This window comes from Thunnus albacares, chromosome 22, assembly GCF_914725855.1.
Source record: "Thunnus albacares chromosome 22, fThuAlb1.1, whole genome shotgun sequence".
Classification (NCBI taxonomy): Eukaryota; Metazoa; Chordata; class Actinopteri; order Scombriformes; family Scombridae; genus Thunnus; species Thunnus albacares.
Window position 1 is genome coordinate 18,657,415 of NC_058127.1, and position 16,033 is coordinate 18,673,447.

The 16,033-nt window shown below is 39.9% G+C and overlaps 1 protein-coding gene across 3 annotated transcripts in view; it reads right to left on the bottom strand.

Moving 5' to 3' along the window:
* Positions 1-16,033, bottom strand: part of LOC122974040 (pyruvate carboxylase, mitochondrial-like) — a 301,961-nt gene that overhangs the window by 194,984 nt on the left and 90,944 nt on the right. For all 3 annotated transcript variants that reach the window (XM_044341882.1, XM_044341881.1, XM_044341883.1), the window contains exon 11: positions 12,686-12,848. In XM_044341882.1, the coding sequence (XP_044197817.1) occupies positions 12,686-12,848 (163 nt within the window). The remainder of the gene's footprint in view (positions 1-12,685; positions 12,849-16,033) is intronic.

Genomic DNA, 16,033 nt, shown 5'->3' on the forward strand with positions numbered 1-16,033 from the left:
GAGATCCAGCATAGAGTAGAATAGGATAGCCATTACTGTACATGGAGTTATACTGAGGTAAAATATGGGAGATGTAGTTTGTGATCCTGGGGAGATATTTACGGAAACAACATGTCAGTGTTTTCTTTATGGCTGGGAACGGAGTATTTTCTGGCTCTTTCTCAATTTATCGCCATGGACAAAGTGGTAGTTCTACACAGGTAAGGAGCGGGATTGAGCTGGAAAGTTGTCATTACTTGTGGTAGCATTCTAGGCCAGCTAAAATAGAAACTAAAGCAAATAGAGAAATGGCAGGGAGATCAGGTATTGATTAATCAACCGGGTGCGTAACCCAAATTAGAAGTCAAAGAGCTCAGCACAGGTATGGGGGAATTGGAGTGGAGGAGATCTTTTCTTTAATTTAGATATTTACGTTATAAATGCCCTAAAGACTGGGTTTCAATTTCTGTGAAAAAAAAGAGTGAAAAAGAAAAAATACTGCAGAAATGAATCATTTAAGATATTATTTATGAGCAGTAAAGAAATGACACTGTGATCTACATAATTACTTTCATAATGCTTTCACTGTTAATGCTCAAATGTCAACTATTCTTTCAAGTTTGTCAGTGCTCCTGCAGCCTCATGCAACAGTTGAACGCAAGCTTGAGTGTAAAGTTAAAATTAGGGGTGAGTGGGGAAAAAAAAAAAAGATTCATATAAGAATCTCAAATCTTATCTCCTACGATTCTGTATCGATTCAAAACTGTCAAAAATCAATCTTCTAAATGTTAAATAATAATGTAATGTTGATGGAACTCAACTGCGAGGGCAGAGCAGCACCAAGACAGTCTAGAGCGCTCACATGCTAGAGTTATCTTGTAGTTCATCTTCAAAATAGGCAGCTGTTGCATTTTTTGCTGCCGTCACTCAGAGATTAACAATAGCGGAGCAGAGTAGCAAACTCCAGCAGTAACAAACGACTTCAAGATTTAAGATTCAAGATGTTTACTGTCACTCCGGTACAATACATACATATACAAGTACAGAGAGACTCCAGCTCTGTGTGTGTGTGTTATTTATTTAGTAGTCTTATGGCCTGAGAGAAAAAAAACTGTTCCTCAGTCTTCTGCTGCATGATTTGAGAGTCCTGTACCTCCTACTGAGGGCAGCAGAGAGAACAGGCTGTTGTGTGGATGTGATGGATCCTTAATGATCCTCAGGGACTTCCTGAGGCACCACTGTGTGTACAGCTACTGCAGGTTGAACAGCTCAGTTGCCCTGCTGACCAACCCCCACTGCAGCATTAAACAACTTAAACCAACTCTGAGGTGAAGGAAATAACTCTTGCGCTCAATCTGTTTCACCTCAAACACCCTGCGCCCGCTCAGCGTCTTGGACAACCATGGCTTTCCCCGCAGCCAACAATGCAGCAGAGAGGCTGCTCTGCACTGCTGGAGACACAATGTTAATAAAAACACAGTGAAGCTGTTACTCTCATACTGGCAAGAGACTGTAAGATGCTTTCAAATTAATTAATTCATTAATTAATGCAATTAACTTTTTAAAATAAAAAGGCTGCGGACCATTTATCTTAATTGCCAGTTATGTTTCATATTGTATTTCAGTGGAATAAGGACACCAGTGAATGGTTTGGCACACAGTTAATAGAAAATAGTGCACCTTCTCTATTCATGCAATCAAGAATCAGTTTTGAATCGAGGATTGATTCTAAATCGAATCGACACCAAGAATCTGAATCAAATCGAGTCAAATTGTGAGATTACCAAAGATTCACACCCCTAATTAACACTAACGGCTACATTGTATCTACTTGGTTTTACACCATTGCTACATATGCTACAGCTTAATTCAGTCGACTTATCAGAGTGACATTTCACCTACTGTAATACAGTATTCAGGAAGTATGCAAGAACACAAATGCAAATCTAACTCATTTACTAACCTCATAATTAATACAATCATTTATCAACCACTTCTGTTGTACTTTGATGTTTTTTACTGAGGAGAGGAGGACCGTATCCCAAAAAACTGTTCAATAATAACATCGAGACAAGGCTGTGGTGAACCCTTCACTCTTGGTGAAAAGATTCTGCCAAAGTTAGCAACCTAACAAGATTATGTTCCTGTTAGAAACAAGTGGTTCCCACCTCAAGTGAAAGCAGCATAAAGTCACACTTGTGCCCTGGTCTAATCAAAGTAATGATGGGTATACAGCACAATACTGAGCTACAAGTTATCACAAATGTAAAAGGGATGTAATCTTTCCTCTGTCTGTCTTTATGTTGCTTCCAAACATTTATAACAGTTAAAAATGAATGATTTGCACTTGCTTGGGGAAAGTGTAAAGTTTGATGTTTTTTTTTCTAGGTTATATCATACCCTCTACAATACATTTATATTGAGATACAGTACATTTGAACTTGCACATATTGTGCTAGAGCCTACAGATATAAATTCTACTCCTGCTATTCTTCACACCCACTTAATTTTTCAATATTCATGCTTTGTTTTCTACCCTCTCATTCTTGAAAGCTTGGAAGTGTCATGAAATTCATTTGCCCTATTTTTGTTTTCTGTTATACTCCTCTGTGAGACGCATTTACTATTCCCTGCTGCAACAGAACAATTTCCCTACAGGAATTATTCAAATTGTATCTAATATTCCAAAAATTGAAATAGGTAATGATTACCACTCTCGTAATTGGGAGGATGTCTATATCTTTGCAAGTGAATGAAGACTGAGTAACAGCAATGATCCTAAAAAATCTATTGCATTGATTGCCTGTAATACTTGGGATTTCCTCTCCAACATGTGGAACCAGGTGCAGTTAAACTGAAAATTGAGAGTGTGACAGAGCAGTTCAGAGTGTGCACTCACGCATGTTTCCTCAATTTTCAATAGGCTTTGGTCTTTGAATGAAAATAGATTTCAGTGTTCAGCACATTAGACTCTCCTGGATGAGCTGCAGGAACCGGATATAAAAGTCTCACTGTATTGACCTGTGTGCGCAAAGCAATTAAAAGGCAATACAATAAGGGGCCAAAACCTCAACACCAAACATTTCTCTGCATTTTCAGTTGTTGAATATATGTGATTAAAATGTTTCGGACTCCATATTATTAGTAATGATTTCTGTGCAGGTTGTATATGATTAGTAATGATTTTCGTGTGGCTATTTTGATAAATGAAATCACAAATGATGTGACGACATACAGTGAGAAGAGATAGTGAGACGTCAGAGAGGCAGAGAAGGGGAAAAGAAAGTGAGACAGTAATTGGACAATACCACAAAACGCATGAGCAGAGAATTGAGTGGGTGTACTAATGGAGGAAAGGGAGAATTGTCACTTTGTAAAATACTGGGCTAATTTGGGCCCATAATTAACCATGTCGATGAGTGGCAGAGACGGAGAGAGGAGAGGGAGCGCTGTGCTGCAGCCAAAAATAGACGGGATTATTTGACCGGAGATTATATGTGAAAAACAGGATGGTTACACACAGACACAAAATCAACACATGTTCTGTCTCTGTCACACACCAGCATGATACACACTTCCTACAGAGACACACATGTGCTGAAGGAGTAAGTCCGCTCACGTTGGAGGAGTCTCCATGCATAACCTTCTCAAGGTCAAGGGTGATTTCTTTGGAAATTACACCTTGTATGGCCGAGTGTGTGTCTGTACCTGTGGTGCTGGTGGTTTGCCCTGCTGCGGGTGTGTGTTTCTGGTGTTTTAACATCTGGTCAGAGGTCCTGGATGTTACCAGAGTTAACAAGGTAGCCTGTGAACAATGTGTGTCCCTCATGCTCTCTATGAGTGCTTTTCATTATGCTAACTCTATGCTGCCTCGGGTCCTCTCTCCTCCGTGACATGGAAACCGATCTCCCTCTGCCATCATGGAGGATCATCCAGTCCCTTAAATGCACCTGGAGGAGAGAGGAGGCTCCTGGAGGAGCTTAGAGTGAGGAACCACAGGTGGATCCTACGTGGAAGAGTTTTACCCGACGGCAGCACCCCTTTAATCCAATGTGTTTACTGATTGATCAGCTGATCCAACAAGACAGTAAACAAACAGTCGGGCTGTTGTTGTAATACAGCAGATCAGCAGGAAAACTACCTGTGGAACAGGAATGAAAGCACCAACAGCAGCTTTTCATATTTATTCATAAAATAAAAACTACTGAATCATGAATCAATCACAAAAAACACTCATAACTTAATTATTTCCCTTCATGAGCCAAAAGGCTTCTCCTTTCTTCTTCTCCGTTTCAGTACGTCTGAGCTCCTTCAGGAAAACATGATGCTTCACAGCTGCGTGTCTCCTATAAAATCATCCTGAGCCTGAAAGGGATGGCAGGCTTTCACAAAAAAATATAAGCAATATTTTATTTAAACATATTCTGCAGGCTACAGCGGTTTTTATTGCTCCTTTATGTCGGTTGTGTTCTTTCAGTAATTAATGGATTTAAATTGTCTATTTATGTCTTATTCTGTGACAGCAAGACACTGCTATAGATCTATAATCAAATAATAAAACGGAGCAGCATCAGATGTTTTTCTTCCAGCTATCACTAGGTAGAAATTATTAAGTTACAGTGTAAAATGTTAATCAATCGTACGTGAATTTTAAATACATTAGAGTTTAAACTGTTACTTAGTCATTTCTATTGTTGGCTTATTCATATTTGACATTTAAGTTGATGTGTGTCATAGTACTTCTCCTCTTTGTCTCCTCAAAATGACGCTGGAGTGAGCGAGGATGTCCCGTTTGGGGGAAACGGGACATTAAATTCCTCTGTCCATCTCTCTCTCTCTCTCTATATCAACTAAGACGCGAGGAAGAGACGCAAGTGAAGGAAGTGAGGAGATACATTAGCATCATGAAAAGCACCCTGTATCTTCTCCTTTCTGTGTGTTATCGCCAAACACAAGTCTGAGATTCTGTTTCTTTTAGGTTTATTTGTCACGCTCAAGTTTGAATAATAGTCATACCAAATACACTACAAACAGAAATTTAGGATTTGGAAATTTTTGTACAAAAAGTGAAAATCAAGAAGAGGTCTGAACTATTGACTTGCATGCATTTTAAATGCAGAAATGAAAACTTAATGAGTACAAAGTAACTCAAACTCTTTCACCACCAATTATATAGGTGACTGATTGCTTTGTTTATGTCGATGAAGAAAACCAAAGATAATGGCAACAAATCACAGCTACCAATAGGGGAAAACCGAAGCGGGGTGCAGGATGTTTATGGTGTGCAAATGAAGGTGTTAACGATGATGTGTGAAGCAAGACTAACACACTTCCTCTAATTAGGACTCAACCTATTTTCAAACTCAAAACACACACACACACACTCACACACAAAGAAACAGACAAGCCCGCATCCACATACACACACAAGCGCAGTGTAAAACGTATTATTAATACATTGAGTGCTGCATGCAAATGTGATCCAATAAAAGAAACAAACAGGAGAAAGATGCATGATGGAGTGAGGTGATGGAAAGACAGATGTGAGTAAGGCTGGTTGACACAATGATGAGAAGGATACAACTGATTTATGGGTTGAATTATGGGATGACAGTTGAATCCTTTTTCTGATATTCAAATTCTTACTGATAAGGAATGAAGGAGGGAGGAGGGAGGGTGAAGTAGATGTACATGTAGCTCCCTCCAGGCGACCGATACTGCAAGAGTAAGGGTTTCCATTCCTCTGGAGCTACATGGACTGCTTTGGATTTTAAAAAAAAAAAAGTCCACTGAATAGCGCATGACAGTGGGAAGGAAGGAAAGGGAGAAGGCAAAGCGGGGGGAGAGGAAGAGGAAGAAGTGAAATGAGGTGCCGAGTAACAGGAGGAGATGGATAATAGGAACTCGGGGAGGAGAGAGGAACAGCAGGATTCGGCCTTATTACTTGCAATCTTTTTGTGGAGACAGAAGGTGGGACGGGGGGAGATGAGAAAAAATAAGGGAGGGAGGGGGAGGGAGATATGGTAGGAATGTTAAAAGAGGCTGAGGGAGGAGAGGATGGGAGAAATATGAGATCAATGGATGGACAAGTGGATGGAAGGAGGGAGAGAATTGCTGTACAGCAGGACAGTGTTTTGCATTACCTGACCACAGAGAGAGAGAGAAGACAGATTTGGAAATAAGGTATTAACTGAGAAATTAGGATAAAAGGGCAACCGTGGTTAATGAAAAGGGGGAGAGGATGAAGAGGTTTGATAGGGTGGAAGGAGGAAGGCGGAGGGGAAGAGAAGGAGGGAGGGAAATGATGGAGTGATTCAACACAGTCAGATGGAGATATCTGCGAGAAGAGATTGATGAATAGATGGAAGGACAAAAGAAGGGTTATTGTTGCTCCCTTGTTTACGCTATCAGATATACAGTAGACAGAGACAAATATCAGATTCACCCCCTTCTGTTTTCTCCTGTGGTGTACAACAAAGCCATATTTTCCCCTTTACAGCAGTAAATTGTCTTCATCATCCACTTATCACACCATGGGAGTAAAGGCTTTTCCACTTGTGCTTTTTGAATCAGCTTCACGTCTCACAAAGCTAAACTGATCACAGAGCTTACTGTATGTGCCAAAAGGTTTGCGGACACACTGATTGTGGCGAGTACCCGCTGGAGAAAAAAAATAGATTAAAATATAAAATGTCAAGGTGCCGCTATAGTACTCCCCTCCCCACCATCTCCTTTCCTGATCCCAAAGCAAGAAGTCCACCCCTCCCTGTCATTCTGTCTCTGTCGACAGGGCTGCCGCTATCCTCGCCCTATGACATCCATCACTCCTCATCCTCGGCTCCGTCCTCCATACTTCACCTCCCTCTGTCTCTCTCTTTGTATTTTGTGTGCTCTTTGGTTTGTTCCCTCATGCTTTAAAACATGATATCTGATGATTTTTAAAAGCTACATTTAAAACATTAACATCTTTTTGATTCCTTTCCACCTGAATTCAAGGGCAGCTTTAAAAGCTGTATGAATGTAAGATACTATCGTTACTACACATATGCTATTTTATTGTACATTAAAAAAACACTAGTGACTCCCTAGTTAAGATATTCTAATGTGATTTTCCCCACGTGCACATGCCTACTGTACATCTCCAGTGTTTAACAAGACCACGTTTTGCTTCTAGAGCAGCGCAGCAAAGCTCCTTCACTTACATACCTGCCAATTAAAAAATACCCCTACTAGTACTTCCCACTCCTCAATACTGGATGAAGCTAGATTTATATTTATACAGTCATAGAACCTTGATTATAAGTTATAGAAAATTAAAATAAATACTACTAATTTATATCATTTATAGACCTACAACTATTAATCACTGAATGTAAACTAATATTAAACATTTTGCTGTCAAAATATACTCTTTCTGGTTGTCTAATTTAAACGCAAAGTTTAACAAAATGTAGCATATTCACTGCTCATCGGCAAGCACGTCCAACAGCCACAAGGGGGCATTAATCTGTTGCTTCCCATCATTAAGCCTCCTTAAGAGACTGACCTCCCAAGAAAACAGCAGCATCTGCAGTCTGTGCAAATGCCTCAATACAACCTACAGCATGTTTATATTGAACTGACAAAGTCCTGCAGTGGCTGTGTGAATTATGAGTCTTGTCAGCGAACTTGGAGCTTGTTTGAAAAGAAAAACGATCATGGTGGATGGCTCGGCCAACAAAGCGGCAGACTTTGACGCAGGAGACCATTGTTTGCCGTCCTGTTTTTTTTTTGCAACAATCAAAATTGGTTTCTTTAACCATGTCAAGGATTGTTCCCCAAGCTTAAGCAGTGAATGTTTCCCCCGCCTTAAAACATTTTTATTAACTACAATCTTTCCCTCATGTTTTTCTGAGTAGATTTTCTAAATTTGTTCTGTCTGTATTTGTAAGTGCAGTTTTCTCCTCTTTTTCTTTGCTTCACCGCCAAAATGTTAGGTTAACACACTGCATTCAGAGCATGAAGTGATTGAAAAACATTAAATCATGGAATAGAAAACCGTCGGCACTGCAGTGAACAGCATAAGACTGTTAGTGTGGGTACAGTGCAACAGCAGGGGGGCGTGACACTGAAATTGGGGGTCAGACCTTTAAAATACAAGCTGTATAATGTCTGATTTTAATGCTGTTCTACTTCTCTGAGACAATCTATCCTCCCCTTTTTGCTTCTGTTGCTCTCTTGCATCCTCTTTGCCTTCTGTATCTTTCTTCGCCCATTTCCTTCACCTGTTCAGAAAGCTCCATTAAAAGGAGATCAAAGAACAAGATGGAAAGCTTTCATACGCCTGTTTCCTTTATTTCTTGCAGGGCAAAAAATGAAGTCAAAACGAGGGTGTACCCATTACTGAGTCGATACCCAGTCTAATTCTTAACATACAGTATTAAAACATTGTTCCTACTTAATTCCATGTGCTCTCCATTTTCTATCCATTTCAACTCTTCTCTATGTCCGCTATTTCTAGCACCCTAACACCCCATTTCCCATCTATCTCCCTGTTCTACTACATTCCTCAAGTCTTTGTGCTTTTCCAAGATGGAAAACCATTTGATAGTCTAATTCTTCATACAGTGTAACTGATTGTTGTGTTTTATGGAATAAGAAGCCCTTCCATTTCCAGTGTGACTCCTGCTCTCTCCTGCTGACACACAGCGGGTCTTTCACAGGACTGAATACACTGAGCAAGTGACAGACAGCATTTTCAACAGCACAATTCATCACATGAGTTTTGGTTCCTAGTTTGATGCCACTCCAGTATTGGGTCTCATATCCCGTGTACGAGACAAAGGCATGCAGTCATAAAGACTGTCTGAAACCTAATAAAGTCCAAATTGGACTCTCCCATTGGACGAGACCTGCCAGAATGTACAGGGATGCCCGCTCCCCAGCCATGACGTCACCAAGAGTATAAACACCTGAGACTGTCTCCTAACTGTGCTTTCAGCTGTTCCCACGACTACAAGGAAGTAACTGCAATACATACATTAACTGTAACTAGGCCGCACAATCTCAACCTCGCTGAGATTTTCCTTGTGTTCAACCGAGCACGTTATTGGATCCAAAGAAGGTGATTACTGTGAAACCCAGTGCTCCCACCTTTCCTGCAGAAGTGAAGGAGGATAAACCCACTTTTCTTCAACTGAGTCGACTTTGCCGTTTCCTCCACAACTCCATCGAGGATCAGCTGCTATGAAAAACGCTGACAGACCAAGAAGACCGCCTGCTGAAGAGCTCAAATTCATTCATTGTTCATCCTGTAATGTTAATATCTCTCAGATGTTGATATTCTCGGATGAGACGATATTCACTGTTTGCTTATTGGTGCCTGACCTCAGGGTGGTGTCCTGTTATTGTTAATAATTATCTTTGATTATCTTTGATTATCTTTGATAATTATTAACTATTGCTAATAACCAAAACTACTTTAATTGTTTCCCAACAGCAGCATCCTTCAAACTCTGCTGTTCAGCTGCTTGCTTCTCTAAGAACTGGACATCCTGTTGTGGGTTTTTTTTGTATCATCTCTAAAAACTAAACTCCTCTCGTCAAAGCCAATTAAATAAGTTGCCTTTGGCAAGTGACCACAAGCCTATAGCGTGACAACTTTCTCACCCTCCCGCCCTCCACCTTTCACTGTGCTCAGTGGCTGACCTTGTTGTCACAGCCCTTTGGTAATAATTTATTTATCTGTCCGTCAAATGTGGCATTCCTCCATCCACGCTTTTCTGTTTTGATTGTGTTTGGCTCATTCATATTGCATGTTGATGGGGGACGTTGTTGCTGTGTTGACACGTTTCATGGCTCAACTGCGCGGCTAAATGGTGCAGGACGGCAGAGGAAAAGGAGGGAGGCGAGGAAGAGAGATTGCGTACAGATAGAGGGATGAGACAAAGGAGAGTCAGATGGAAATAGGTGGAAGCGGAGGAGGGATACAGATGTGAAAATTATGTACATTATTTTAAGACAGGTGGAAGGTGGGAGAGGACAATCAAGTGATGCAGGGAGAGAAAAAGAGAAAAATATGGGTTGAAAACAAGGCAGAAAGTCCTTCAAGTGGAGAGGTCACAAGCTATTCCATGACCACTCCCTCTCAGACAAACTGCTGAGAAAAGCTGTACACAGTGCAAGGACCTATTTTCACAGAGAGAAGTAACACACCCTGAAAGTGAGAATGCCACATAATGGGGATGTTATTTGAATTGATTTTTTTTTTTTTGCCTGCATACCCATATCAGGTGTGAATCAAAAATGTATGCCATCATGATTTGAATACCTCGCAAAAAACCTGACTCGTCAGATTACTGCTTCATCTGAATGTGGTAATATATTCGGGTTAATGTTTTCTAAATGCGGTGTGATCAGTGAGCCACATAATCCACCAGTAAACTAAAACAACTGCCCATGGGAGATAAATTAATGGACTCACATTCAATCGAAATAAATCTGTGTGCACAACACAACCATTCCTCCCTCCTCCCTCGCTCAGAACCAAGAGGCAGATGATTTGTTTGATTGGAAAGCCACCGGTGCAGGTCGAATTCAATCACATCCAAGGAGTCAAAAATCACTGTGTTAAGTCACCAGGCAGCAATGGCAGTATTTTACTCCCAGCATCAGCATGACAAGACGGATGATGGGGGAAAGGTAAGAAACCAGAGGGTCTCCTGGAATTTATGGGTTCTCAATTGCAGCAGACTCGACATGCAGACAATAATAACATTGATCAACTTCCCATGTCTACTTTTGTGCATTGCTCAGCTAGCAGACCTCTGAGAGGATAGCCAAGGAGACTGAGTGCACATCATTGTTATATTACTTTAACCTTTTTTTCATTGAGCTCTGCTACGGTCAAATACAGCAGTTATCTCTTTTTATTGTTTTTTATTCTGATAAATGGCTGTTTTATTCTTATTAAACCTTGTTGTAATTCTAACCTGCCATTTTTTATTGATTCAAACTGGCTTTCATTATCATTTAATTATTTGTAAAGTGCTTTGCAACACTATTTGGGTCTATAAAAGCTAATAGAGAATCAGCAAAAAAAACACATTAAAGAAAGGGAGAGGATAGAAGATGGGAGAGAGAGAGAAAAAAACAAGAGAAGAAGAGTGGGTGGTTGTACAGTCTAGGGTGAAGGGCAAAAGGACTTGACAGCAAAAAGCATCTAGGGATCAGATCTCATCAGCCAGAGAGAGATTTGTAGAGACACCATGAGAAATGGCATATATGGTGTGTAGATATACGGGATATGTGCCTGTAGATGGATACATAGAGCACTCATAGTGACCTTTGTGTCTTCTCATGTGTGAACGCTGTCTAAGAAAATCACTGGTCTCCTCAAACGAAGCCTTACACTCTAGCCATGTCAAGAATTCGCAAAAAACAAAACCTCAAGATATCCCTGCTACACACATAGAAAGAATTTTTACATGAAATACTAAATGCACAAACATATACCTCTCTCTCACACAGAAATGAAGATGAACACACACTCATCCAGTCATGCAAACATACACATGCACACAGGGAAATCATGCCATCCCACTCACAGACCTCATGTGGCAAAGCATGTTTGTAATTGCAGCACTGAAAGCTACTATATAGATCAATGTGACAGAACTATAATCCCTGTGCTGGTTGATCTCTGCAGCTGTGACTGTGGTGCATGTCTGTTTGCACACATACACACACATTGGGTGAAGACATTCTGTTATCTTTCATTACCCCAAAGCTCACTTAAGCGATATTTTTATAGGTCAACACTGAATGTAATGAATGTAATGTAATGTGAAAGCAATGCTCCAGATCCCAGTGAGAATCAACACCCACACTGCAGCTCTATGCCACTTTCAGTTCACTGTTTTGATTTGCTGGTGTGTACAGCTGATGGTGTCTTGCTCTCATCAAAAAACCGCACCATATCAAAGAAATATTGCTACACTGTGGGAAATACACAAACTCGGTCTCTTGCCAAGAGTTAGATGAGAAGTTTGATACCACTCACATGTCTGTGCAGTAAATATGAAGCTAGAACCAGCAGGTTTCCCCCTTCAGCAGATGTGAAAGTGTCAAACTCCTCACATACATCATTCTGCACAGTGAAGCCCAAACATCCAAGTGAAGTAACAATAAATAAGACACATTTTTGAGTAGAGGGGGACTTTAATAAATACTAAAAGACAACGTGAAAAAAAAAATGACATGTTGTGGTTTTACAGGGGGTTATGTCTGTCTCCTCTGGACAGAGCCAGATTAGCTGTTACGCCATGTTTCTGTGCTAAGCTAAACTAACCTGCTGCTGGCGGTCGCTTCATATTTAGTGTACAGACATGAGAGGCGTTAATCATCTCATAAAACACCCTGCAAGAAAGTTGCAGGGTGTTTTATGGGTTTCATATTCCCAAAATGTTGAAATATTCATTTAAACCAAGTTCTTGAAAGCTAATTGTATGCTGCATTCACAAGCTCAATGTCCAGTGTTGGGCAAGGCAGAAAACTCTCATATGGAATCAAAGCTTGGCTACTGAGTTGTTGTCATTTAAATCACCTTTATAACTTGCAGACTTTCTCCAGACTTTATAGGCACTGTATTAAGGAAGGAGGAATTGCAGGTTGTCTTCATGACCTCAGTATAACAAAAGCTTTCAAGTAATTTCAAGATCAATCTTACCTCAATCCTGCCAGTGTCTGGCTGGAAGCCTCTGGCTGGGTCTTCGGTCGTCACTCTGCACTGGATCGCACAGCCGTTCACCCTGATCTTGTCTTGTTTGAGGCCCAGTTCTGGCAGGCTGCGGCCCTCACACACATGCAGCTGGGCATGCACCAGGTCCACACTGTGGGAGAGAGAGAGGCAATGAGGGAATAAATTGATTGAAGTCCTGAACCAGGTGTAAATGGCCATTAATTTCCCTTGATATCACTGTGAAGAAAATTTTTTCCGCTTATACCAAGGCTTGAAAAGACCACTGAAGCCATTTATTCAATCTAAACATCTTTAGCTATTCTTGGCCTCACATCAGGATGGCAAGGATGTGGATTTGCCGTGGATGAGCGGATTTTTACAGCACCTCTCATTTGAGCAAATGAATCTGTGATGCGTGACAGGAAAACAATCCCTCATGAATACCTCTTAAAAGCAAACACAAAGTAGATTAGAACAAAAGAAACTTTAGTTATAATTTGATGTTGCTGAGACAAAGGCCCCTGGGGAAGTGAGCAGGATACAGATATTTCAGGTTTTACATAGGAAAACAAATGATAAATTAGCATCATAACTTTTGTTTGATTAGAGATTAGAAGGTGTGCTATTAAGAATTTCAGTCAAGCAGGTTATAGGATATGTAGAAGCACTCCATTGTAACGTTCATTATAACTGGTAAAGCATTACAATGCAACAACTGTCATCTGCAAAACTTAGCGTGTAAAATCATTGTTAGATTACAAAACTGGCATCTAAGAAAACTGGTGCTGTTTGTTTTCAACAACTTTATAAAAATCCCAAAAGATAACAAATCAATGCACCCAGTGAGAAATAATATGGCATACCTCTGTCACCTCAAGTATGACATACACACCCTTTACATGTACGGTATATTTTATTCACACACATCTAAAAAAATGCACACACACACACACACATATATATATATATATAAATAGGAGTACATTATGCACACTCTTAAGCAGTAATTATCCAACATTAGAAAGAATATGAATTTGAGAGGAACAGAGATATAACCCTTAACATCAATTTTGGCTCATCTGTATGCATTTATTTAAATGTAAAGCTCAAATGAGAGTTGCTGGGTTAAGTTTCATGACCTTACAGACTAACGCATAGCCCGACTATATAAATATTTTTAGTCTGCGTTGTTTCTTGGACGCTATTTAAACGCAGCAGCAGTGGACGGACACAGAGGGTAGGGATACATAATTCTTATATGGCTGTGTCCTTGCACTCAAGTTGCTGCCAAACATAAAACGCACTCAGACAACTGGGAAAGCGTCTCCGCCTTGAAGAGTGAATGAGAAACAGAAGGCACACACATTAGCGGACGAGCTCGGATTTTGGACACTGTCTTGGCTTCCGTCTCCTTAATGTCTCAATTAGCTGGTATCCACATTCTGGCCAAACAGAAGGACAATTATGTATGAGCCTGGTGTGAAATGTGTTGGTGGAAAAAGCAGATCTAGTCTTGATAACTTGGCCCGGGCGCTAACGTCATGTGTTTGTTACAGTTTCAGGAATATGTTGGTATGTCTTAAATTAGACAGCTCCACGTGCATACTGAAATAATGAAAAGGACAATATGAAATTAGTCACTTTATTAGCACTGGCCCCAACAGTAGTTATGGAAATTATTCTCAGTTTCCCACTACTTTATTGTTTCGTCCGGACACAGATTTGTCACCAGACTATGAATAGTAACTAATGTCCGTGGGGTCCAGCACATTACCAGCTTCTCAGAGCCCTTTAAGGACAACTGCATGTGAAAAGAAAATGTTTTGCATCTGCTACTGTTGTGTGAAATGCAGTGTGGCAAAGACTTAAATGTTTACAAGAATAAAGTAACATGTTAGACTTTTTTCCATTTACTTAAATTCCAACTAAAACAAAGACAGTGATAAAAAAAATACTAAAACTGAAATATGGTTCAAGTAATTGTTCATTAATTTCTTTAGTTAGTAGTTCACCTATTAACCCAATCCCTTCTTTATAGTATTTGCATAGTCATTAAAAGTGAAGCAAAAGAACAAACAGCGCTTCAAAGACAAGTATCCAAATGTAATAACACTAATTTATGAGGTGAAATATTAGTGTATTCTAATGACTGGCATTTCACAGAGATGGAAATACTTTAATAATATGCAAATTCACACATTTCAGAGACAAACAAGACAAGTGAACATTTTATGAGTCGACAATCAAACATTTGGCATCCATGTATAGACGTTTTTATTACATATAAATCAGGTTTGGCCTAGATTTTACCCCCCCTTGCATAATTCTTCTGCTTTGAAAACATAAGGCAACACTGATTGAATGAGGACCCTCGAGGATTTATGAAATTCATTGTATACTAATTTGACTTAGACAAATTAAAGAGCCTGCAGCAACATCTGTCCCTCAGTGCAGCCAGTTACAGAATAAAAGTCCCTCGAATCATTAGCAAGTTCCACAGTGAGGCCGCACTACACAGGCAGAGGATGAGAGTGATACGCCCTCAGCCAAAGTAGGAGTTGGAAAATGCACTACAGCACATGCTCGTTCTCAATAAGAGGGTGACAACAGCGAATACGGTTGGTCATAACTGTTGGGAAAATTTTTATCTATGTTGGAGAGCCAAAGACAGCGAGAAGGACGGACCTGAAACATCTGCACAGAGGCAGAGTTCGGTGTTATTGCTATCAGTGGGAATGATGACTTACAGCTGAGACTTGAGAGAATAATATAACTAAATTCTGAATTAAATAACTGCTGGGTGTCAGTATCCGTAAAGTTTATACTTCCATACTGTCATATACATTAGCATTGTCGGAGAATCAGTATTTGAAGTGGAGGCTCAAAGAGGCCACTGTGTAAAATCATGGAAACCATCCAAAGAATGCATCTATAACCACAGACACACAAACATCAAAACAGACACATTTCCTTCATATGTGTCCAAAACATCGAACCATTAGAGATAAATATGAAAGTTTTGCAAAAGCTATTCTATGCTTTATGCCAGATAAAACTTTTCTGTTGGGGGAATTTTATTACCTGCTGCCACAAGGCAAGATAGATAAAAACTAACCTGTCAACACTGTACATCTGTCTTTAGTGACATATACTGTAGACATTATGTGTGTAATGTAGAAAACTGTCATGTATCCAGCATCTGCATTTTTACAATCAGACTGGCCATATGCAAAACATAAGATGTTAGGCTATGCAAGACAAAGTTTTCTTTAATGTTCATAATTATATTCTTAATCACCAGTTTGTAATATAATTATCATGCTTTCCTTTTCTTTA